At 41.0% G+C, this 25,483-nt stretch overlaps 1 protein-coding gene across 1 annotated transcript in view; it reads left to right on the top strand.

Annotated features, from left to right (window-relative positions):
• Positions 1–25,483, top strand: part of LOC124594839 (probable ubiquitin carboxyl-terminal hydrolase FAF-X) — a 300,957-nt gene that overhangs the window by 46,708 nt on the left and 228,766 nt on the right. The window contains exons 5-8 of the mRNA XM_047133291.1: positions 2,691–2,825; positions 4,860–5,016; positions 12,806–12,990; positions 19,986–20,124. Coding sequence (XP_046989247.1) covers positions 2,691–2,825; positions 4,860–5,016; positions 12,806–12,990; positions 19,986–20,124 — 616 coding nt within the window. The remainder of the gene's footprint in view (positions 1–2,690; positions 2,826–4,859; positions 5,017–12,805; positions 12,991–19,985; positions 20,125–25,483) is intronic.

The raw sequence follows: 25,483 nt of genomic DNA, 5'->3' as shown, positions 1-25,483 counted from the left end.
CTGAGAGGATGTATTTAGAGATTTCAGAATTTTAACAGGTCATAGTCACCATGAGTCCATATGGCAAAGATGTCGGTAATGTATCTAAACCAAACCAGAGACTGAAGGTTTATGGATCCCAGGGAAGCCGGCTCCAAGTGACTCACGAAAAGTTTGATGTAGGAAGGAGCCATCTGGGTTCCCATGGCTGTCCCCCCTATCTGTTTGTATGTCTGCCTGTCAAAGGTAAAGTATTTGTTTGTAACTACAAAATTGATTAAAGTGAGGAGGATGGATATGTTAAGCTTGGAATCAGGTGGGTGCTGACTGAGGAAAGGTTTAGCAGCGGATGGATCATGTACGTGGGGGTGTTTAATATAAAAGAGAAGTCTTTGTACTACATTTTATAGCTGATGATCAACCAAGGCAGACATATGTTCGATGGGTGGTTTGAAGCCAGCAACTATGGGATGGGCTGGGGTGTGTGGTTCTTAGGAAGAAAGTAAAAGGTATGGGTGTGTGGATTGGTTGGGGTAAAAAATTTTGTGGAGTGAGGTATTAGTCCTTGTGAGGGGCCTGAGGTTTTAGAGAGAGACTGCAGGTCAATTTGAATCAGGGATGGGACCTTTATGCCATATGCAGTACGTAGAGGTGTCAGAGAGCTGGTGTATACCTTCACTTTCATACTCCTGTCAGTCAGGTACCACAGTAGTAGATTTTTTTGTGGACTGGGAAGATAATGATGGAATCGTCATTTTTTTGGGAACAAAGTGCTTGGAATTCTGCGAAGGACAGATTACAGTTTTGTTGTAGAGATGTGTATAAGGATTGTGAAGCAGTGCTGGAGATGAGGAATTTTCAGAAGACTTGTAAGTGATGATTTTGATGTAGTGGTGGTGATAAAGTTGAGATCGTGGTTGGAACTGTTCAAGCCAGGGTTCAGTGTCGGATTTGTAATTGGAGTGGTTACAGGATTGCTCACCTCAGTCAACATTATAGTTACCAACAACTGCTTTACCTTAGAGGGGTTGACATACAAAGAGATCAGGGGCACAGCCGTGGAATGCCAAATGGCTCCTTCGTACGCCAACTTTTTCATGGGTTGCTTGAAGGGGGCTTTCCTGGGGTCCATAAGCCTTCAGACTCTGGTTTGGTTTAGATACATTGATGACATCTTTGCCATATGGACTCGTGGTGAGGCTGACCTGTTAAAATTCTTCGAATCTCTAAACCCATTTTCCCAATTGACTTTCACATGGTCGTCTTAAGAATCCTATGCCACTTTCCTTGGAAATGATCTCCTCCTTACCAAGGGGCATCTATACACTTCTGTTTACATTAAACCTACTAACAAACAACAGTAATCAAATTTCAACAGTTGTCATCTTTTCCATGTCAGATGTTCTCTCCCATAGCCTTGGCATTCACAGCAAACGTATTCGTTCAGATGCAGACTCTCTACAATTAATCACCACCATTCTCACCTCAGCCTTCACTGGCTGTAATTACCCACCAGCCTAGTCCAAAAGCAGATTTCCTGGGCCATCCAGTATTATCCTGGTCTTGAATGAATGTATTAATCGGCTGCTTTGATGAGGATATGACTTCCGAAAATCATGCAATGAAATGAGGCTAATTCTGTCTGAGATTTTTCCCACCACACCCAGAATAGTTTTTCATTACCCCCTTCCGCTATCCACACTATCCTTGTCAGACCCTATGCTCCTTCTAACCTGTCTCCCTACCCTATGGCTCCTACCCGTGTGGCTGTCCCCGCTGTAATACTTGCTCTATGCAGCCTCCTACGACCACCTGTATTACCCCTGTAACTGGTAAAGCATACAATTAAAGGGAGAGCCACCTGTGAAATGTCACGTCGTATACCAGCTATTATGTAAATACTGTTCGGCCTTTTACAGTTATCAGTTAGGATGAATAAGAGTAGACATAAGAGTGTATAACGCCAACACACACTATCCTGTTGCAGAGCGTACTCTAAAACATGACGGTCACAACATCTGTGCTTGTTTCATCACATGTGCCATCTGGATTCTTCCTCCAGACATCAGTTTCTCTTAACTTTGCAGGTGAGAACTGGTGCTACAACATGTCCTTGGTTCTCACCAGCCATCTAGCCTTAATTTAATTTAATCTAATTTCTTTGGTTGCAGCAGTTCTTCACTCCCTTTTAGCTTTCTAAAACTTTCAATTTCTGCCATGCGTATTGCCCGTCCACCCTTCTCTCTATCACATACATTACACTTAGATTTCCACTCTTATTAATGTGTGCACAATGTTTTGTTATTAATATGTCTTGCATATTACCCTATCTTCCAACCTCAAGCTCTCTGATTTTCAGATCTCATCCAGTGCAGTAGCCAACAATAAGTCTTTCCTTCTCATCCCGTTCAGCGAGTCTTGCCTGACTCGGGGCTCTGGGCAGCTTTTCCGAACTACCCTTTTCGTAAACCTCGTCCTTTCCCTTCCCGCTCGTCCTTCACCCTCTTCCTTCTCCTTTAACCCTTCTGCCAGAAGAAAGAGCCACTGGCTCCGAAAGCTTGCAGACTTAAATACCCTTATATTTGTGTTCACCTGGTAGGTGAGTATAGTTTTTTATCTATCTAATCACATTCAATGAATATTTGTAATTTGTGTGTCCAATACTGGAGTTTCCATGTCATTGATATTGTATCTCCTCAACTTGTTTACAGGTTTCACGCCTTTAACAGTTCTCGACAGTCAGAAACTGTGCCTCCAGGCTCTAACATTCCAGAGGAGGAATTATTTGCCCGTCCACCTCCGGATTCTCGGGCATGTCGAGGATGGCTTGTTGATCTTATTAACAGGTATAGCTAGCGGCTTTCAAAAATATATCATGTTCATGCATTTATTTTATAATGAATTTAAACATATGGATACAATTAACATGAGATTGTTTCATGCTATGCAACATTTATCCTCCATGGTGCAGTGACTAACCTAACAGTCATTATAAATGAAGTAATGCGACATGTAAATAGGTGGGATGAGCTGAAAGTGTTTTATTAGATGACTGACACTCAGTTACCACAATTAGCCATAACTATTAAGAACCTCCATGTATATGTGTGGGATGATTTAAGTTGGAATCATGGCATTGGTCCATTTAAGTAAATTTCAGACTGAGATTCATTGTAGAATCCTAAGAAAGTGTAGTTCATCCTCAAACAAGTTCACTTACTGAACACGTGTTGAATATATTCTGGGTTGTTGTTCATCGATCTGGGATCCCCACCAGTATGATTTAGTGAAATAGATAAAGCATGCAGTCATTCTTTGAACCTTCTCAACAAACTTTGTGACAAGGGCTGGGGTGGAATCTTACTGAACTTACTGTGAAGTGCAGTCACGGGAATAAGCTAAAATAATGAGGGTTGGTAGTTGCTGTGGAGGTGATCAAATAGAGAGTTTCCAGAATTTTCAGAAATGCCTTCATTGGGATAAAAACGAATGAAAAGGGTAAGGCCCACATTCTGTAGGAAAAGAAAAGGCAGTCAGAGCCATTAATCATGAGAGACAAGAGACACAATGAATGAATAAGTATCAATGGACTAACAGCCCAGAGTCAAATTAAAGGTTATTCCTAATGTGTACATGGCCAATAGTGTGTGAAAATAGGTTTGTGAATTTGAAAAAAAAAATTAAGTAATATAAAATGAGATATATTTAGATTATCAGATATGAATTGGGAGGGAGGAAAGGGGAACGGAACCAGAAAGCATAGATTTTAAATTTGTCTATGATGATAAATGGGTATGGCCAGGACCTATAACCAGACAAATGGATGATGACTGTCAGGGAAGTACATTAGTACATTCTAAGTGATAAAGAAAGATGAAGAGAATGACCTAATGGAAGGTGGACCATAACGTCAGAAAATATGCAGGAGCATCATGAATGCATATAACTGAAGACTATTATGCAAGGTGGTAGTGCATGCAGGACAACGACAAGAGAAACGTAGAAGCTGCTGTATATTTTTAGCTGCTAACATTTCATAAAGCATTTAAGGAATCAAAGCATTTATATAATTCATTCTAGTTATGTGAATGGGAAGCAGAAGGCCGAGAGACTATATAAAACAGTGTCCTCCCAAAAACAATGATAATTGCTATTTGTTTCCACTCAGCAGCCAAAATGTATGAAAGAACACTCATACTATGTGAACATAGTGATTTTAGCTACGACAGACTGTTTCACAGCTAAGATGTGGCCCGTGTGCCTATTGAGGGGACAGCCCCCAATTGTATGTGATACAGGCATTTTGTTGTGGACTGCTTTGACAGTTACCAAGTCTATTTGAACCTGATTTTAATCATATGATTCTTTACAGAGTCATTTGTATTACTTCTATGACTCTACACACACACACACACACACACACACACACACACGCGCGCGCGGTATCTGACAGCTCGACCTGACTTTTTGTGGTGCGAGCTGCCAGAGGTGATGGTCGTGTGTGTGTGTGTGTGTGTGTGTGTGTGTGTGTGTGTGTGTGTGTTTCACTTTTTCTGATGATGGCCTTGGCCGAAAGCTAATGTGTAAGTGCCTTTTAATCGTGCCTGTCTACAACTTAATGTGTCTTCTTTATGGTAAGTAGCAATCTTATCTTTCTGTGTATTCCCTTATTCAGTTTACAGAATAGTTAGTGTATGAGGTTGTCATCGGGAATACCTCTTCAATTTGCAACTGTTATACAACAAAAATAGGCTAGCTTCTGTGATGTTTCTTATTTCTGATCCCCAACCACCACTTCCTTATGTGTATTTCCATACAATTGTGAACATTGTGTGAATTTTTTAAACATGATCAGCTCTTTACATACTTCTCAATTTCAGGTTTGGCAACTTAGGTGGTTTCCAGATCCTTTTGGAGAGGTTCCAGAGTGGAAAGAACCTAACTGTAACTGTTATATATGCATTAATTCGACCATTTGGGCTCTGTTATGAATTTCTGACTGTCCATACAATCACAAAATATCTTATGCCCATAGTAGTAAGTATGAGGTTTTAATATTGAACTGCTAAGATAGTATTAAATTATTGATTATATAAAAAAAACTGTAAAGCATGTTTATGCCAATATTTTTGTGTTCTATTGCATTTTCTTAAAATTTGTAAAGTTAACAGGTTAGCGATTTAGTTACAATTAACCAAACTTAGCCTTACATAGTGTTTGGGAGCAGTTTGCACTCCACAGTTTAGGAGAAAATGTCCTAATCTAGCAAGAGGAAGAAGTCGGCAGCAACGAAAGAACATTGCCTTAAATTCAGGTAGTAATTTAATGGGATCTAAATAAGAAATATGCTGTAGCTATAAAAGGTAAATTAAAACAGTTCTGTGTCAGTCCTCTTTTACTTTCTCCCAGAATGCATTTTGAGGGCTTACACTGTCTTCAGGTGGTTTAGTGGATTAAATTACATTTTTGTTTGCTGGAGGTAGCCAGTTTTCTGTTTTGAGTTTATTTTCAATACTAGCAGGAATGGGGAGGGATAGCAGAATATGGGTGAGAGGAGAGAAGATCACTGTCTGGTGGACCAAGCAGGGACTAGGCAAGAAAAGGCTTCCAGGGACAGCATCTGGAGGCTGTGGGGAGGGGGGGAGGTCAGGGTACGGAGGTGGAAAAGGGGAGGAGCAGAGAGGGGAAAAGACCGGTGAGTGCATTGGCAGAGAGTGGTATACAATGAGAGTGAGGGGAGATGAATTGGGAAGAGGTGATAGGACAGAGGGGGTGGAAACTGTTGGGTGGAGTACGTAAGGACAGTAGGTTCCCTTAGGTTAAGGCCACAATAATTTCTGGAATAGAGAATGTTTTGTAAGGATAACTCCTATCTTTGTAGTTCAGAAAAGCTGGTGGTGGAGAGCACAATCCAAATGGCCCTGGTTGCGAAGCAGCCATTAAAATTGAGCAAGTTCCATTCATCTGCATTTCGTGCAACAGGGTGGTCCACTTTGTTCTTGCCACAGTTTGGTGGTGGCCATTAATCATGGTGGACAGTTGGTTGGTAGTCGTAGAAATGTAAAAAAGCTGTGCAATGATTGGACCAGATCTGGTATATGGCATGGCTGCTTTCATTGGTGGTCCAGCCTCAGATGGGTTAGAATAGTCCTGTGAAAGGAATGGAATGCGAAGTGCTGGGTGTGTTGATTTGGCATTTCTTTTACCTGGATTTTCCACAGGGATATGGTCCCTGTTGCAAATGTTTAGGGGTGGAGTGACTTAGGAATGGACTAAAGTGTTCTGCTGGTTGGGTGTGAGATGGAACGCTGCTTTAGGAGGGGTGGGACAGGATGTGGCTCTGTTTGTATACTTTGGGGTGTTATTGGGTGATGAAGGGGTGCTCATTTGTGGCTGGTTCTTGGGGGTGGATGGAGGATTTGGGATTTGTGTGGCGGATATGGCATGGGAAATCTGTAGACTAGGTCTCGGGGATAGTACCTGTTTGTATAGGTCTTTGTGATTCTTCAGTGTACTGGGCAATGGGGTTCTAGTTACTGCAGATATGCCATTCTTGGGTGCTCGGTCTGTAAGCGAGGGACTTTGTAGCACGGAACAGATGATTGCTGTTGAAATGAAGTTACTGTTAGTTATTGGTGGATTTAATGTGGACAGAGGTGTGGATTGAGCCATCAGATAGATGGCACATTGGATTGAGGACAGTCAGCTAAAGTGGAGGGCAGAGAAGGTGTTGAGATTATGAAGGAATGAGTATTGGCCTTGATATCATGAAGGTATCTTCAGTGAACCAAAAACAGAGTAAGAGTTTGGTGTTTCAGGAGGCTAGGAAGGTCTCCTCTAATGGCCCACAGACTGGTTGGCATAGGATAGTGCCATGCGGGTGCTCAAGGCTGTGTCACAGATTTTTTTTTTGTGTACATTCGTTTCAAAGGAGATTTAGTTTCGTGTTAGGATAAAATTAGTAAGGTGTATGAGGAGTGAGGTAGTGGGTTTAGGGTCTGAAGGATATTGGGAAAGGTAATGTTCAATATTGGGAAGTTGTTGTATAGGGAAGTGGCGTCATCAATGGGTAGGCATTGAGGAGGTAATTGGATGGTGATGGTGGAGAGTTGGTGCAGGAAGTGGGTGGTACCTGTGATATGGGAGGCTAGATTTGGGACAGTTGATTGGAGATGTTGGTGAATAAGTACCGAAATACTTTCATTGGGGGCACAATAACCAGCTGCAATGGGGTGTCCATGTTTGTTTGGTCTGTGGAGTACGTAGAAGGTTGGGGTACAAAGTGTCGTAGGGGTGAAGAGGGAAATGGTTTCAGGGAAGAGGTTCTGAGAAGGACCTAAGACTTTAAGCAGTAATTGGATGTTATATTGAACTTCTGGGATGGGATCACTCTGGCATAGTTTATGGAGAGATTAGTAAGACAATTGGCAGAAGCCTTCCACCTGGTGGTATCTGCGATTTGTAGCAGAATTGGTGAAACCTGTGTCTGCAGGTAGGATTATTAGGGCTGGATCTGTTTTGAGGCTGTGTATGGCTGTCCTTTTTTGTGCTGAAAGGTTGGTGTTCTTGAAAGTGACCAGGGTGTGGTCAAGTGGGATGGGGAAGGGGGGGGGGGGGAGATAATAGTTGGATGGTAGTATGAATTGGTAGAGGCAGGTTTCAGTGTTCAAATTAGATTTGTTGGAGGGATTGGTGGTAAAGAAGTGTTTCCACGACAGGGAACGGGAGGAGGCAGCTGGGGCTTTGACAAGTGCAACATTGTTAAATTTGGGTGCAGTGGTAAAGGTTAGAGATTTGAATAGGACAAACTTCTGTGGGGCTGAGATTTTTGGTGGACTGTTTAACACTAGTGTTACAGAAATGTTTCGGCTCTGGATTTGTTGGCGTGTTGGAAGGGAGTTTTTGGAGATGTGACAAGTTGAAAAGGTCAGTTAGGTAGGCTCTGGTGTTATGAGGGGTTGACGAGGAAGAACACTGTGGGTTGGGATCGAGGTTGGACAGTGGTACCACAAGGTAGCAGTAGGGTGTCAACAGGTTAGATAATTTATGGAGGTGGTGTGTGGAATGCTCTTCCAGATGATTGAGAGCAAGCGTTTTGATTGCAGAAACGTGACATATGTAGCAGGAGTTGCACAGTGGCCGTATTTCGCAGAGTTGATGCATCAATGGCCGTGCCATGGAGATTTGTTTTTGCAGTACTGGGTTTGTAAGGGTCAGCGAGTGGTGGACTCTGAAACGGTGTAGATCATATTGAAAGGAGGGATGGGATCCGTGGAAAGTGTGGCCATCTAGAAACAGTGTATCTGCAATGACTACAGCTACTTTGCCTATTATGCTGAAGGCCTACACAGACAGGCACCGCAGTCGACCACCACAACATCCTAGTCATTCCCTGTGCCACTCCCAGTCCCATCCCCTAGCCACAAGGATCATATATGTGGAAGACCCAGGTGCAAGGTGTGCCCAATCCACTCATGCAGCAGTTACTGTTCCAGTCATGTCACAGGTTTACCCCACACCATCAGAGATCAGGCCATCCACAAATGTAGCCAAGTCATGTATCAGCTTTGCTGCGATCATTGCACAGCTTTTTAGATTGGTATTACTACCAAGCAGCTGTCTACCAGAATGAATGGCCACCGCCAAACTGCAGCCAGGAGCAAAGTGGACCACCCTGTTGCACAACATGTAGTTAAACATAACATGCATGGCTTTAAAGGGTGGTTTACAATGTGGACCATCTGGATCTTGCTCTCTACCACCACCACCACCACCACCACCACCACCAGCTTTTCTGCTCTGACCCTGATTGTGCACTGCTACCTGCCAACACACTCACTGGTCTTTTCCCCTCTGTGTTCCTCTCCTTTTCCACTTCCCTCCCCCGCCCCCTCCCCCCTCCACCAAGCTCCCCCCTCCACCAAGCTCCCCCCTCCACCAAGCTCCCCCCTCCACCAAGCTCCCCCCTCCACCAAGCTCCCCCCTCCACCAAGCTCCCCAGTCCCCCAACTCACAGCCTCCCAGTGCTGCTCCTAACAGCCTTTTGTTGCTGCCTTCTAGTCCCTGCTTGCTCCACAGACAGTGCTCGTCTTTCCGCCCACTCTTACTCTTATATCCCTCCCCCTTCTCTGTCCCATTCCTGATTGCTGCTTTTGTTCAACATAGTAGTTGCTGTCTGACCAGAGCAGCTGGAGGTAGTGGCTGTGTGTGCATGAGGTGTACCTGTTCGTGTGAAATTTTGTGTTTCCTTTCTTTTCTGAAGAAGGCTTTGGCCAAAAGCATAGTGTGTGCAGTCTTTTTGTTGTATCTTAACGGCAGTTCAATGTGTCGTCTTTACAGTGAGTAGCAATCTGTCATTTCATAATTGTTGATTTTCCAACCAGGAGTTTCCATTGTTTGAGATTGACAACATAGATTCTAATCTAATAGTTCTTCACTAACTAACCACAGTTCATAAACTGTACTGCTATGAAGAACTTGAAATTTTTGTTTCTGACAGAAAACATGGGTGGAACACACTCAGTGACAAACCTGAGACAGTGGCAATGAACTTGAAGCTTCTCAAGCATACTAGGTGATGCACCGTAACTTTTGCTGCTATCTATTTTTGAGTGATTTTAATCATAAAGTGGCTCCAAAATCACCAAACCAAAAAAATTAATAAATATGCTGACATAATAGTTTGAGTTGGTCTATTGACAGTTTTTGTAATTTATAATTTCAGTGCCCAGTTAAAATAGCAAATGGCAAAAGTAGACCTTATTTGTAGTGAAATGAAGTACAATTATGGCTACATCCAGCAAACAGAAATATGATGCAATTAACTGATCCACCTGAATAAGAGTTTACAGGTCCTTCAAACATGGTGTGGAAGAAAATAAAAATTCTGGCACAGATAATTGTTTTAACTTGAAGGGAGACATTTTCTCAGCCAAGATCTCATATGTAAAACCTTTATTTATAGTGATTGGTTTTCGTAAAGCAGAATTACCACCATCTGGTCTGTGAATAGTGCACATTAACTTCTGATAGATAGCATACAAATACAACATATAAAAGTGAGTTGTTGTTAAACACATTTCAGTAAAGTTTAATACGAGTGCCCAGTTAGAGCTACAATTGTACTCCATATCTTAATTAGCCAGATAATTAACATTAGATGCATTGGCATGTGGAAGTTAAAACCAGTTTTTACTGTATGGTTTGCCAAGTGCATCCACCTCATATTACAAGTCACAGAGTGCATCACTGATACAGGAGCACCACTAAACTGAAGGGCAACTAAAGTTACTAGAAAACATGTTGACACTGAGTGCCACTAGACGTTGCTTGTGTATTCGTGTCATTGTCAGTTGCAGATATAAATATGCAGTCTTCATAAAAGTGTTTTAACTCGTACACAGTTATAAAATTTTCTTTTTATAGCAGGTAAAAGTGAAAATATTTTCTAGCTACAGAAATATCATATGTTACCATAAAGAGGTAAAACAATAAGTCAAAAAAGACAACGTATCAGAAGAACTGCAGCTTGAGTCATATTTCAAAATTCTATCTCTGTACTTCACATACAAGATGTAGTAACTACACAGTAACATTTATTGACAATACACTTCCACAGTTTACATCCCTTGGTAAGGGTTAAAACAAATGTCCAATTAGAGCTAATAGTGTACTCTATATCTTCTTTAGCCAGGTAGATTGACATGCCAATGCATCTTACATCAAATGTCCAGCTACTTAAGAAATGGAGTACATTTATATCTATAATTCAACAATGGAATATTCAGGATGGAATGTAAAAATATTATGGAAAGGGAAGTTGCTATTCACCATATAGCAGAGATTCTGAGTCGCAGATAGGCACAACGAAAAGACTGTCGTAATTAAAGCTTTCTGCTTTACTAAGAATGGTCATTCTAAAGATTTTACAGATGTGATATTGGCTGAGAAATTATCTTCCTTGAAGTTGAATATTTACAGATTGCTCCTTATTACTCAGGATGAACAGGTTAAATGATATTTTAATTTCTTTTATTGCCTGAAAGTCAGTTTTCTAACCAAAGTCAAGTGTTCACAAACTCACAGAATGCGTAGAAGGTGCAACAGGTCTGCTAAAGAGACTGCCTACAGTGTGTGTCTGTCCTCTTCTGGAGTTGTGTGTGATCCTTACCAGATAGGGTTTATGGAGAACACTGAAAAAGACCAGAAGAGGACAGGTCATTTTGTGTTACAGTGAAATAGGGGAGAGAGTATCGTGGATATCATATGCAAATTGGGGTGGTAATCGCTAAAATGAGGGCATTTTTTTCATTGCGATGAGATTTTTCCATCAAATCTTAATCACCAACCTTCTCCTCTGAATGCAAAAATATTTTGTTGGCACCAGCCTACCTAAGGAGAATGATCACTGTAGAAACACAGAAATGTTTAAATGTACATTTTTTCCCTGCTCACTTTTAGGTCGGTAGAGAGGTAATCTGAAGGTAGTTTGATGAATCCTCCAACAAGCGCATAACTGTGAATTGCATATTAGTCATGTAGGTTGTATCAGCTATTTAACTCACCAAAATAATTTTATCCCTCAAATCTCTGAAAAGGTGTGTTCCAATGTTGTTTTCTTGTCCATTTAGAAACAGAGCAGAAATGGGCCTTTTAATCTTTTTTAATCAAAAATGTTTTGATAATTGACATGGTTGGCCACACAGATAATCCAATAAAGTTACGTAATTGACTGAAGCAGCAAAAAGTAAAGATGTTGCTGACAGAAGGGGGGCTGATTGCCTTACGTTCTCTTCCCTCCTGCCTTCTTGATAGTTGTTATAACAGACTGGAATTCCTTAGAAAAATATTTACTTGTAAAATCATAAGATTATAACACGATTTTTGCATTGCTACGAAGTATGAATGACTAAGAAATGTTCAGTTGGGAACAAGCAACATGATTTATAATGGGTTTGATTGACCTGTTGGAGAGCATTACAATAACCGTGATGAAACTCGAGTGGAAGACAGTACAAGTAAGATCAGAGCAAAGAGGTACTTGTAAAATTCAGTAAGCCAGGCCGTACAAAGAATTCTAAGAACTTGTTATCCCTCCCACACCTCTTCTCCATCTTCGTGTATGTCATGCAAGGACCACAGTGATGATTGTCAAATTATGGCACACAAAGAAGCATTTGGACAGTTGTTTCTTGAGCACAATATCAGGAAAGAAAAGGAGGAGGAAATGAGCAATATTAGTAATACCTCACTTCCATTGTGTTTGCTCAGATAGTTTGTAATGCGTAAATGTAAATAGAAGTGTTTTAGATAGTGCCAAAAAAAGCTGATTAACATGTAAGTTGAAATAAAATTGATCAATTTAATACCTGATTAATGAAAAACTATGTAATAATTTGATTTCTATCGTCACCACCGTGATTGGTAGGTTGTTCTAAATTTTGTAAAGTGCTTGACAAGTTCTGTTATCAGCACACTACTATTTATGTCTTTTGTGTATGACTACTTACTTTGTTTAGTTTTGTCACAGATTCTTACTATCATCTTGTTCCTTGCGGAATTATCTTCTGATTCTGGAACTTTAACCAAATGCCATGAATTATTGTTGTGGCAATTGGGGGGGGGGGGGGGGGGGTAGTGAGGTTTTAAGTTGGAGAATTATGTGTCAGAACATATGCTGTGTAGTAACATGGAATTAAAAAGGCAATGTTAGCCTTAATTTTGTGTTCCAAAATTAGATCATCATTCAGTAAGCCCTTCACCAAAAATATGGGTAACAGAAAAATTGCATGTTCTAATGAAAGCTAATTACTTTACATTCCTTTAGGAAATGATTCCTGGGATTCTGGATAATCTGACAGATGATGAACTGAAGAAAGAAGCAAAGAATGAATCAAAAAATGATGCAATATCTGCTATCATAAAGGCAGCAAAATGTTTGGTATCTCGTGTTCCTAACCAGGAAGAGATGATAAAGAACCTCGAAATATTCAGACTGAAGATGATACTCAGGTGAGATATTCATGGCCATCTTGTAAGTAGTAGTGTACATTTTCAAAGTGAGTATGTGTTGGTTGGTGGTTTGTTGGGATTTTTGAGTTTTCCAAGCAGCAACTTTAGATGTTCTTCCTTCCTTCCTTCCTTCCTTCCTTCCTTCCTTCCTTCCATATTTTTAACAGCCCCAGCTGCTTAGAGGAAACAGCGAGCAGTGGGATAAGCACGAAGACAATGCTTGTGGAAAATCTTGCAACATGGAATAAGTTTCTTTTGGAAAAAAGTGTTGCCAGATTTTCTTTTTTTGCGCTAAGCAAGATCTTTTTTTAGTAAAGTGTCTCATTTTCCAGTAATTTTGAGCTTTCACTCTCATTATGTTTTATGAAGCTTCCTAGCAGATTAAGTGTGTGTGTGTGTGTGTGTGTGTGTGTGTGTGTGTGTGTGTGTGTGTCTGGGAGGGGGGGGGGGGGGCTGAGACTCAAACCTGGGACTACGTTCTGAATTACCTCAAAGAAAAAGATTTATTAACACAGATGGCAAGCGTTCAGAAAATATTGTTCTTGTGAAACACCACTGGCCATTTATTCACACAACGTAATGAGTGCTATCGACTTTTGAATTCCATATGCCTGGATTTTCAAGACTTTAGACTCCATTCCTCACAAGCAGCTTCTAATAAAATTGTGTGCCCATGGAGTACAGTCTTGAGTTATACCATTGGATTTGGGATTTCTTGTCAGCTAGGACACAGTTCATAGTAATTGATAGAAAGTCATTAAGTGAAACAGAAGTGATACCTGGCATTCTCCAAGGAAGTGTTAAGGGTCTCTTCTGTTCTTAATCAATATAAATCATTTAGTAGATGAACTGAGCAGCCGTCTTAGCTTGTTTGCAGATGATGTTGTCGTTAGCCATCTGGTAGACTTGTCAGAAGATCAAAACGCAGTATCAAATAATTACCCGGGATATCTTCGTGGTTCGAAAAGTGGTAATGGGCCCTGAGTAATAAAACTCATGAGGCCCACCCCATGAGTAATAAAAGAAATCCATTAAATATCATCTGCATGTTACATGATATAAATTTGTGTCAATGAAAATAACCACTTTGTGAAAACATGCAATTGGATAAATAAAACAATCTAATCACCAAGCAACAGCAGGAGAGCACATATATAAAATGATTTGACATTTGCAAGCTTTTGGAGCCAGTGACCTCTTCAGGCAGAGGGGTTGAAGGAAAAGGAAGAGTACTGTTGAGGTTTAGGACATGGAGAGAGAGTTCAGAGAAGTGTCCGAGAACCCCATGTCAGGGGAGATGTACCAGTTGGGATGATAAGGAGACTGGTTATTGAGGACTGCACCAGGATTGAGAGTTTAAAGGTGGTTGATGGGTAATATGCAAGACAGAGATCAGTTTAAGTTACTAAGAACAAAAAGATAAAGTGTATTGCATGTGGTAGAGGTGGAGGGGGAATTGAAGGTCAGAAAATAAGATAGACTGGAGGGAACACAGAGAAGAATAGTAACCATGAAGAAATTCAGAGATTGAAGAAATTACCATAAATTAAGGCCACGTGGGTAGCAAGAACCAAGGACATGTAATGCCATTTCTCACCTATGGAGTTTTGAGAAATTGGTGTCTCAGGGAAGAATTCAAGTGTACAAGTGATGAAACAGTCACAGGGGTCATGACTGTCATGTTGTAGAGCATGCTCTGCAACAGGATATTGTGTTTTGCCAGTATACACCCTCTGCCTATGCCCATTCATTCTGACTGATAATTTGGTGGTTGTCACGCTAATATAAAAGGGCAAACAATGTTTGCTTAACAGCTGGTATACGACGTATTGTTTCACTGGTGGCTGTCCCTTTGATAGCATATGTTGCGCCAGTTACAGGGCTGCTATAGGTCATGGTAGGAGGGTGCATAGGGCAAGTCTTAGAGTGGGGATAGCCATAGGGTAGGGAGATTTCAGGAAAAATCTGCTTTTGATCTAGGCTGAGGTGAGAATGGTAGAGTATTGCTGTAGAGGGTCTGCATCTGAACAAATATGTTTGCCATGAACGCCATGGCTGTATGAGAGGGAACATTTGATTTGGAGAGGATGGCAGCTGTCGGCATGTAAGTACTATTGTTTGTTAGTAGCTTCAGTGTGAACAAAATGATGTAGCTGACCCTCAGTGAGAATGAGGTCAAATCAAGGGAACTGGTATGGGATTTGGAGTAGGACCATGTGAAATTTAGGTTGGAGAATGTATTTAGAGATTACAAGAATTTGAACAGGGCAGCTTCACCATGAGTCCTTACGCCAAAGATATCGTCAATGTATCTAAACCAAACCAGGGGCTGAAGGCATACAGTTCCTGTGAAAGTCCACCTCCAAGTGAACTGTTAAAAGGTTAGCATAGGAAGGAGCCATCCTGGTTTCAAGGCCGTGCTCCTGATCTGCTTGCATGTCGGACCCTCAAAAGTAAAGCAGTTGTTGTTAAGCATAAAGTTGATGAAGGTGAGTGGGAAGGATGTCATGGGTTTGGAATCAGGTGAGTGCTGACTAAGGAAATGTTCAGCAACAGACAGACCACGTGCATGGGGATGTTTAAGTGTTTAGATTTGTCTAAATATCTAGGGATTAGAATTGATGAACAATTTAAATTGGAACCATCACATAGAAAATTTGTGGGTAAGGTGAATCACAGGCCGCATTTTGTTGGGAGATCACATAGAGGGTACAACAAATCTACTAAAGGACTGCTGACACTATGCTTGATCATCCTTTTCTGGAGTACTACTACATGGTAGGAGATCCATACCAGATAGCATTGACATAAGACATCAAGAAGTTCCAACAATGGCCGCTCATTTTGTATAATCGAGAGAGAGAGAGAGAGAGAGAGAGAGAGAGAGAGAGAGAGAGAGAGAGAGAGAGGAGTATGTTCATGCATAGAATATGCAAAGCTGGGGTGTTAGTCATTAAAACATGCACACTTTTTGGGTTTTGGTGAGATCTTTCCACAAAATTTCAATTGCCACCTTTCTCCCCGAATGTGAAAATGTGGAGAAATTATCATCACACTACAATAGGAGAAATTGGAACTCGCAAGGAAAGATTTAAGTGTTCATTTTTCCCACATGCTCCTGAAGAATGGATTGGTGGAGACACAAGTGTGAATTGCAGAGTAATGTTGTAGATGTGAATGTAGATGGAGGTGTAGATGTCAGGAAGTGTAAAAACAGTGCATTCTCCATTGCAGAGTAAAGGTTTCATTCCAGATGATTCGGTTTTTTGTTTCAGTATTTCATTTATTATACTAAGCTTTCCTAGCTTTTTCAGCACATGCCTTAGAAAACCAATTTTTAGTTTCCTATACTTTCTCTTTTAACAGTGTACATATGGTGCTCTACAATCTGTTAGGATTTGTAATCCGTAATTCATCTTAGTCTTCATTGATCAAGTGTTTTTAATTCCTTGTGACAGCTAGAGCAGAATATACATAATTATTTATATAACGTAACAGTACTTACGAGGAGATGGTACTGAGCAGCAGACAGGCAAAAGTCATTGTCCAACGCACGCGCGCGCCCACACACACACACACACACACACACACACACACACACACACATTAAGCTGTTCCTGCTTCACTGCTAACTACACGATACTCGCCACATCTTTTTATATTGCCAGGTCCACTTCACCAGCGACATTCAGCTGCTCTGTCGTGGCCCCTTAATGTCAGGAATGGTGTCAAAACGTTTTCCTTTAAGCATGTTTTTAATGTTTGGGAAGAACAAGAAGTTGCATGGTACAAAATCTGATAAGGCAAATGTGGGCACAGGAACACTTTTTCCAGCCAAAAACTCGCGAATCAAAAGTGATGTGGGACACGGAATGTTGTCATGATGAAGAAGGAAGCCATTGGCCCAGGATTCTGGTCTCTTTCTTGATATGAAGAAACAAACAGTCTTGGTTGCAGGGATGTATTTATTATTTATTTACCAATGCTGTGTTTTCGCCTAATTCGGGCATCTTCATATTGGCAGAATATTAGGTGATGGTAGGTATGTGAGATACCAAGCATACAGAACATCCCAGCAAATAACTGCCCTCATCAAATATTTACGGTATCCTCGTTGAGACATGTGATGTATTGTAATGAATGCAAAATGGGATCAGGCCTACATAGATGTCATTATGAAAACATATTGGAGATGTAGTTGCTCACATCTGGGCTATGCACACAATAGCAGCTAAGCGTGTTCTATAGTTTGACCTGGGTGCGTATGACCCCAGTCGTTTTTGCGCCCTAAAACCAAACAAAACAAAACCAGGCTATGCACAAGTGCCAGGTTTGTGTGGGCCAGGGAATGTCTGATACTGAACAGTTGAAGCTCATTGTGAAAGTAGGAGGAGGGTGGGATCCAGAGAAAGGACATAGTATGTTTAGGCCGTTGAGGGGGATTCCGCAGGATGTGGGCTCGGATTCTGGATAGGGAAAGGCATACTTTTGCAAACTATTGCAGAAAGATGGAGCAGGGGCCCATCATGGTAAGAGTGGCATAGGGGAATTGGGTATGATGAAATAGGCAAACAAAGGTGTCACAATTGTGAGAGGAGTGTGGTAACAGAAAAGGGGCTTACCAATACATAAAGACATGCAAAAACATGCACAAATCTGCAAAAAATGTGTAAAACTGTGTAAAAATACACACAAATATGTTAAAAACGAACAGAAACGTGCTAGAAAAGGAATGGATGACGTATGCAAGTTTGCATGTGTTGGGACGAGGGAAGAGAGGGGGAAAGAGGATTGGTAGATCCCAAATGCATGTGGCACAGCTCATCATGGAAAATAGAGGGCAAAATATGAGAGGGTGAAGTACAAAATAGGATAAGTAGGAATAAATATAATTATCGATGGGAATAATTTGGGGCATGAGATGCAGCAGCAACAATCCGCACGGGCTGTGCACGTATTGCATGTCCTCACACACACACACACACACACACACACACACACACTCCTAATCCTCCCTCCACCCCCAAAAAACAGCTGCAGAGGAATTCCTCAGAAACATGAAAAAAGCGTTCACATAGAAGAGTACCCAAAAAGCTAGAAAACAGGTTGTTTAGAAATATTTTAATGTTTATTGAAATTAATACACACACATTAATCTGTCAGAAGTCATTGCATCTGTTCTTTAGTCCCTTTCTTCGTGAGATACAGCTGATATATATATGTGTGTAGGTTTGGAGGCGGAACGGTGTATTTCTAATTCATCCCTGTGTATTGAACAATGCACTTGACTTCTAAATGTGGAAATAGTCTAGTCATTACGTCAATAACAATGTGATCTGAGAAGTATTAACTTGAAGTTGACCAAAATCCTGTACAAACTGGTCACACAGAACTTCTCTGGTTTGATACCTTATAATAATGTGACAGGATGGATCATGTGAAGGCGAATAAATGTCCCTGGAAGTAACATTTGTGAAGTTGTGGGAGGATATCATGTGTCTGAAACTTGAATACTGAAGCCTGTTGACTACAACAGGATTTGGTTATTGGTGGTGGAACGAATTTTCTAGTTTTCAAGGAGATGTCAACTAGTGTTGTACAGAGCATGCAACAAGTGAAGACATCATAGAGTAATTACTCAGGGAAGCACTGCTTCTACCAATCTTCAGAAATTGTGTGAGAACTACATTCATTGAAGTATGAGATAAATCTGTTTCCCAAATGAAGCTGAGTAGGGAGAGTATAATTTCCTAGGATCTCAATGTGAGGTAGTGCAGCTTTGTGCAGCTTTGAGCACTTGGCTTTCTTGTGACCAGGTGGAGTGGCACATGTTACAGACAGTACCAAATTCCACTACCATATAAAGAAGAGGCAGTTGCATATACTGCTACTGCTTTCAACAAAGTCACTGACATTGAGGAGTATTAAATTGTGACAGGTGATTATTGTCGTCTCCATTATCTTGCTATTTCTCCCTCTAAAGAGTTTGGAGACTTTGATTTCTCATTACTTTTAGCACTGGCCTTATTTCTGCAGAGCTGAAAACAATTTGGGAGGAAGTAAAACACACACTTTAAAATGCCTCATCATCCAATAGCTTGCATTAAAGGCATGACAGTCATGACTTTGCTCCACAGTATGCTTGTTTAGGGCATTTGTCCTTAAAGGCTACATTATGGTATTGACCAATTTGTGTCTCCCCCGTCCCAATCTTATGCATTATGGACATTGAATCTGTGACTGTAATTAAAACAGCGGATGGTTTGGTGAGATGGTTTATACTGACACTGTTGATTTATGAGTAATTCTGCAGTTTCAACCCAAACCATCCACTGCTTGGAGATTGTGTATGTGGCCATCTTCCTTTTTTAACTACTGCTATTACTTTAGTATTCCTATCTGCTGGATCACTTTGTAAATTGACAGATCATTCATCAGAAACATTTAGTTCTATTTGTAAAGCGTACTGTGGTAATGCTCTAAACAATAAATATACATAATATTTTTTTTTTAATTTTTTTATTTTTAGGTCATTATAGACTTAATACAGTTTTGCTCAAGAGTGATGTATTCAGATAGCACTTTAATTAAGAATGAAACGTTTTGCAAATAATGTACACAGTATAGCTTAATCACTGAGCATGAGCATGTTTTGTAATAAAAGAAAAATGCATCCTGATGAAGCAATTTATGTATTTTTAGTGCACTGAAGCTGAGGAAAAACACTGAAACAATAAAAATTGAATTTGTATAAAGTGTTTCTAACTAAAATTAATCAAGCCTGAAGAAGTCTGAACAGGTAACTTTTGCCCTAAAACCCAATAACGTGAAAGCGAAAGCTTAGAATGTCAAAAAAATTGTGGTGATCATTTTTAATACTTTTCAGGTAATGTGTTTTTTGTCTGAAGAAAAGATAAAAGTGCAAAAGTAGATGATGATGATGATGATGATGATGATGATGATGATGATGATGATATTACATTTCTTTTCTCCAGGTTGCTTCAGATCTCCTCATTCAATGGAAAGATGAATGCTCTTAATGAGGTTAACAAAGTAATAGCTAGTGTAACTTACTATCCTCATCGTCACACTGGCTTAGAAGAGGAAGAGTGGTTGACAGCAGAGAGAATGGCAGTAAGATCTACATATTTTTAATTGCTTCTCTAGTGTTGTTAAGTAATATGTGGTTCTGTGTTGCTCCTGAGTAGTCATTCTGACTTTAAGGCCCTTTTGTATGGAGTTGCACTCCACCCCCCACTCCCCTCCCCATCCCTCCATCCCCCCCCCCCCCCCCCCCTCCCCACTCTCCACCCTTCCAGCACTGTTCACACAGTATTATTTCAAATTTAATTTTTTACTTTATTTATGAGTTGCATATAACATACAGCAGAACACAGAGCTTTATTACTTCTTATCTTCCATTGAACATATTTACAAAAAAAAATGGTTGAAATGGCTCTGAGCACTGTGGGACTTACCCACTTCTGAGGTCATCAGTCCCCTAGAACTTAGAACTACTTAAACCTAACTAACCTAAGGACATCACACATATCCATGCCCGAGGCAGGGTTCAAACCTGCAACCGTAGCGCCGCGCAGTTTTAATAAGGACCTGTCTTTCCCTTCTTACTCCCATTAATAGGGACCTGAAAAATTCACATTTGTGAATGTTGTTGTGAATTCTGCCTCAAAATGCTAAAATGGTAATTTAGGTAATAAATATTATTTCGCTGTGAATTGTACCCTGAGGTACTATTTTTGTCGGAGATCATTTAGAATAGCTTTATTTTCTGCAAATAAATATAAGAAATAATTTTCAGTTAATAATATTGTAATCTAGCAAAGCTCAGTTTGGGAAAAGAATATATGTAAACATACATTGGCAAAACTAACAGCACACCTGTATATGAACACAGTTGCTATTCACTTGCAGTCTGGTACCACATTGACTTTAAGCCATAATTTTTTAATTATATTCAAATTATAAATTAAATTGTATTTTAAAGTATTTAAATACCTCAAACATTTCCAACCTCAGCAACCAGTTGTGCAGTAGCTATTACCAAATGCATTGCACATTCTGTTGTGTTTGACTTTGTGCATAGCTTATTGATTCATTTCTTACTTTAATTGTGGTAGGAAAGTTCTGATAAAATGTAAATACCTCAGGAGTAATGGAGACCACTCGCTAAAAAGCAGAAATCTTGAGTCATTGACAAGGATACAAAAAGAATAAAACTTGCTAACTTTTGGAGTACATGCTGTCTCCAACAGGGCACATGCACACACACTGCGCTAACCCCTTCCTTCACTAACTGTTCAACATCTCAACCCTTTACCTCCTGGATTCCATCTGATCACTGTTGGTGCCAAATCCCTGATGCCCATGACCTTGTTGCTATTGAATACTGCATCTCCCAACATCCTTCAGCCTCCAAATCTACTTCTTCATTCCTCATATTTCTTACCAAGTATATCCTGATGCACAACTATTTCTCTGTTCAGGAAAAGGTATATAAACAAATAAAAGGTATATAAACAAATCAGCAGGGTGACCTGCATGGCACCCTTCTATACCAAAGTTTTTATGGGCCATCTAAAGGAAACCATTGTAGCCTCTCAAAATACCTCATCTGGTTCAGGTTCATTGATGATACCATCATGGTCTGGACACGGGGCCAAGTTACCCTAAACTCGTTCCTTCACAACATAAAAGCATTCTCTTCCAGTCACTTCAGCTGGTCCTCCTCAACCTTCCTGGATGTATGGCTCCAGCCACACCTCTGTCCGTATCAAACTCACCAGCCACCTGCAGTACCTGTGTTTCGACAGCTGTCGTACTTTCCACACCAAAAAATCCCTTCCATACAGCCTGGCCACTCATCTGCTGTGATGAGAACCCCCTTGCCCTGATATGCTGAAGATCTCAAGAGCACCTTCACTGACTGGTACTACTACCCCCCCCCCCTCCTCCCCCGCAAACCTACCATATTTACTCGAATCTAAGCCGCACTTTTTTTCCAGTTTTTGTAATCCAGAAAACCGCCTGCGGTTTAGAATTGAGTGCAAAGTAACCGGAAGTTCTGTAAAATGTTGGTAGGTGCCGCCACAATTAACTTCTGCCGTTGCATATATGTAGCGCTGCAGAGGCATGCTTTGCAGGCACAAAGATAAATACTGGCGCCAAAACCTCTGCGTCAGTAAATAAATTAAGGTGAAAGACAAGATTTTTTTCTCCGCCCCGAGTTTGGACCACTGCATTTTCATACATTATCTAATGAAGCAAATACAAATTCCGTATTGTTCATCTTCGAATGTAGCAGCCTTTCAATGTACTACAAAAATCCGACTGGCAAGACTGTTTGGGATGTTTGTCAATACGGCCAACTCAACGTTCTGAATTTTTTCCTACTTATGACAAGAGATGGTTACTAATAGGAACTTTTATGAATTGTGAATCACATGCAGTATTCTCTTCACTATCAGAATAATACGAATATAAACATTTTGCCATGTATTCTTTTGTGTTTGCTGCTATCTCATTTAAATTCTGTCTGCCTAATAAACTACGAAACTATAGTGAGACAACAGCAAACACGGAAGAATATGCATATCATGCCATGTTTATATTCGTATTATTGTTACGCCGAATAGTGATTCTTATGCTGAATAGTGATACAGTCAGAAATGAAGCACGACAACTGACTAGATTTTTAAATCTAAGATGACACTAATTTCTGTGCGGAATGTAATGTACTAAAGAGGCGACTGGAAAGATTTTCAAATGAAGAAAAATTTTTGTTAAACTCTCCTTCAGAACATCTTCTATCACACCCAGTTCTTGTTGATTATTATCAAAGAAAGCAGCAGTGTAAGTAACAACAAATAGCAGTCTCTTGCCATTGTTTCGCTATTGAGACGATTCCTCTCTCTCTCTCTCTCTCTCTCTCTCTCTCTCTCTCTCTCTCTCTCACACACACACCTAATCCTCCTACCACACCCAAAAAACAGCTACAAAGGAGTGCATCCCTTGTCACTCAGTATCATCTGGACTGGAGCAATCGAAGCATATCTTTCATCACCCACCATCATGCCCTAAAGTGAGGGACATCTTTCTCTAAAAACTTCCCGCCTCTCCCATTTTTAGGTGGAATTCCATTGCCTACCTACATAACATCGTAGTCCATCCTTATGCCATTCCCACTCCCAACCCTTCGGACAGAGACAATATTCCTCTGGAAGACTCAGGTGCAAGACCTGCCCAACCCACCGACACAGCACTTTCTACTACAGTCCTGTCACAGGCTTATCCTACCCCATGAGAGGCAGGGCCATATATTAAAGCAGCCAATGCATATACAAACTGTGATACAACCACCGCACAGCTTGTTACGTTAGTATCATAACCATCCAGCTGTCCATCAGAATTAATGGCCAAGAACAAAGTTGACCACCTGATGGCACGACATGCTGCTGTGCACAACAAGCTAGATATCAATGGCTGCTTCACAACCTGGACCATCTGGATCCTTCCCCCCATCACTAAGTTTCTCGAACTACACAGATAGGAGTAATTCTTGCAAAACATCCTCTGCTCCCTTAACTTTTCCGGACTCGGTCTCCATTAACCCACTTCTCCATACCTTCCACCCAACAGTTGCCCCTTCTTCTGTCCTATCATCCCCTTCCAATTCACATCATTTTAATCATGTGCCACTTCACCTGGCTCTCTCACATGTGCTCACATGCATATCCCATGCACCTGCCACCCCCCACCCCTTTTCCTGTGTTCCCATGCAGCAAACTGGCTGCCTCCCTGTAAGCTGCTAGGGCTACTCACTCCCACCAAACCCTCTTCCTGCCTACCCCCCCCCCTCCCTCCCCATCCCCAAACTAACCCCAATCCCACCCTAGCCCACTCACAATTGCAACCCTGGCATTGTGCGCCCAGCTTTCACTGTGAAAGGGTGTGTGTGTGTGTGTGTGTGTGTGTGTGTGTGTGTGTGTGTGTGTGTGTCTATCGATGACTTGATGCTTCTGCTTTTCAGGCAGCGGTCTCTTTTTTACATTAATTCTTGCTTTGAAATGTGTGAAGAGAACCGAAAGGAACCAATATATATCTGAGAACTCATCATAGTGCAGAATACAGGGAACTTTTTTTAGCGGTCTTCTCTTGTACTCGTGCTCTTATATGCAGTTGAAGTTAAAAAAAAAAGACACACAAATTACAGTTGAAGGCAGTGCATATTTGATGCTTGTTAGTAAGTGTTTGCACTGCAATTGTGCCAATTTCACCATCAAAATTGTGAACTGCATCAATAAATAATTAGGTAAAAAAGTTTCTTCCATTTCAGTTCCTTATAGAAATTCTGAAAGAATTCTGTTTCTTTCAAAGTACATTGAAGAGCCAAAGAAACTGGTACAGCTGCCTAATATTGTATAGGGCCCTCGCGAGCATGCAGAAGTGCTGCAACACGATGTGGCATGGCTTCGACTAATGTTGAAAGTAGCGCTGGAGGGAATTGACACCATGTATCCTGCAGAGCTGTCCATAAATCCATAAGAATACAAGGGGTTGGAGGCAAGACATCCCAGATATGCTCAATTATGTTCATGTCCTGGGGAGTTTGGTGGCCAGCAGAAGTGCTTAAATTCAGAAGAGTATTCCTGGAGCCACTCTGTAGCAATTCTAGAGGTGTGGAGTGTCACATTGTCCTGCTGGAATTTCCCAAGTCAGTCAGAATGCATGATGGACATGAATGGATGCAGATGGCCAGAAAGGATGCTTACATACATGTCACCTGTCAGAGTCGTATCTAGACGTATCAGGGGTCCCATATCACTTCAGCTCACACAACTCACACCATTACAGTGTCTCCACCAGCTTGAACAGTTCCCTGCTGACATGTAGGGTCCGTGGACTCATGAGGTTGTCTCCATACCCATACACATCCATCTGCACGATACAATTTGAAACGAGACTCGTCCAGCCATGGAACATATTTTCAATCAACAACAGTCCAATGTCGGTGTTGACGGGCCCAAGCGAGGGGTACAGCAGTGTGTCGTGCAGTCGTCAAGGGTACACGAGCGGGCCTTCAGCTCCAAAAACCCATATTGATGGTGTTCCGTTGAATGGTTTGCACGCTGACACTTGTTGCTGGCCCAGCTTTGAAATCAGCTGCAATTTGTGGAAGAATTGCACTTCCGTCACATTGAACAATTCTCTTGAGTCGTCAATGGTCCCGTCCTTGCAGGATCTTTTTGCGGCCGCAGCGATGTCGGAGATTTAATGTTTTACTCGATTCCCAATATGCATGGTATACTCATGAAATGGTTATATGGGAAAATGACCCTGAAAATTGTGGATTTGATGCTAATATTGATAGTTTATAATGACTGTCAGCTTTGTCGTACTGCCACCCTTGCCACTTGCCCCAAGTACCGTACTGACCCAATTATAAGATGAGGTTTCCTCCCAAATTTGTAATTTG

Source organism: Schistocerca americana, chromosome 2 (genome assembly GCF_021461395.2).
Source record: "Schistocerca americana isolate TAMUIC-IGC-003095 chromosome 2, iqSchAmer2.1, whole genome shotgun sequence".
In the NCBI taxonomy this organism is placed as follows: Eukaryota; Metazoa; Arthropoda; class Insecta; order Orthoptera; family Acrididae; genus Schistocerca; species Schistocerca americana.
This window is presented reverse-complemented; position numbering and strand designations above follow the sequence as displayed.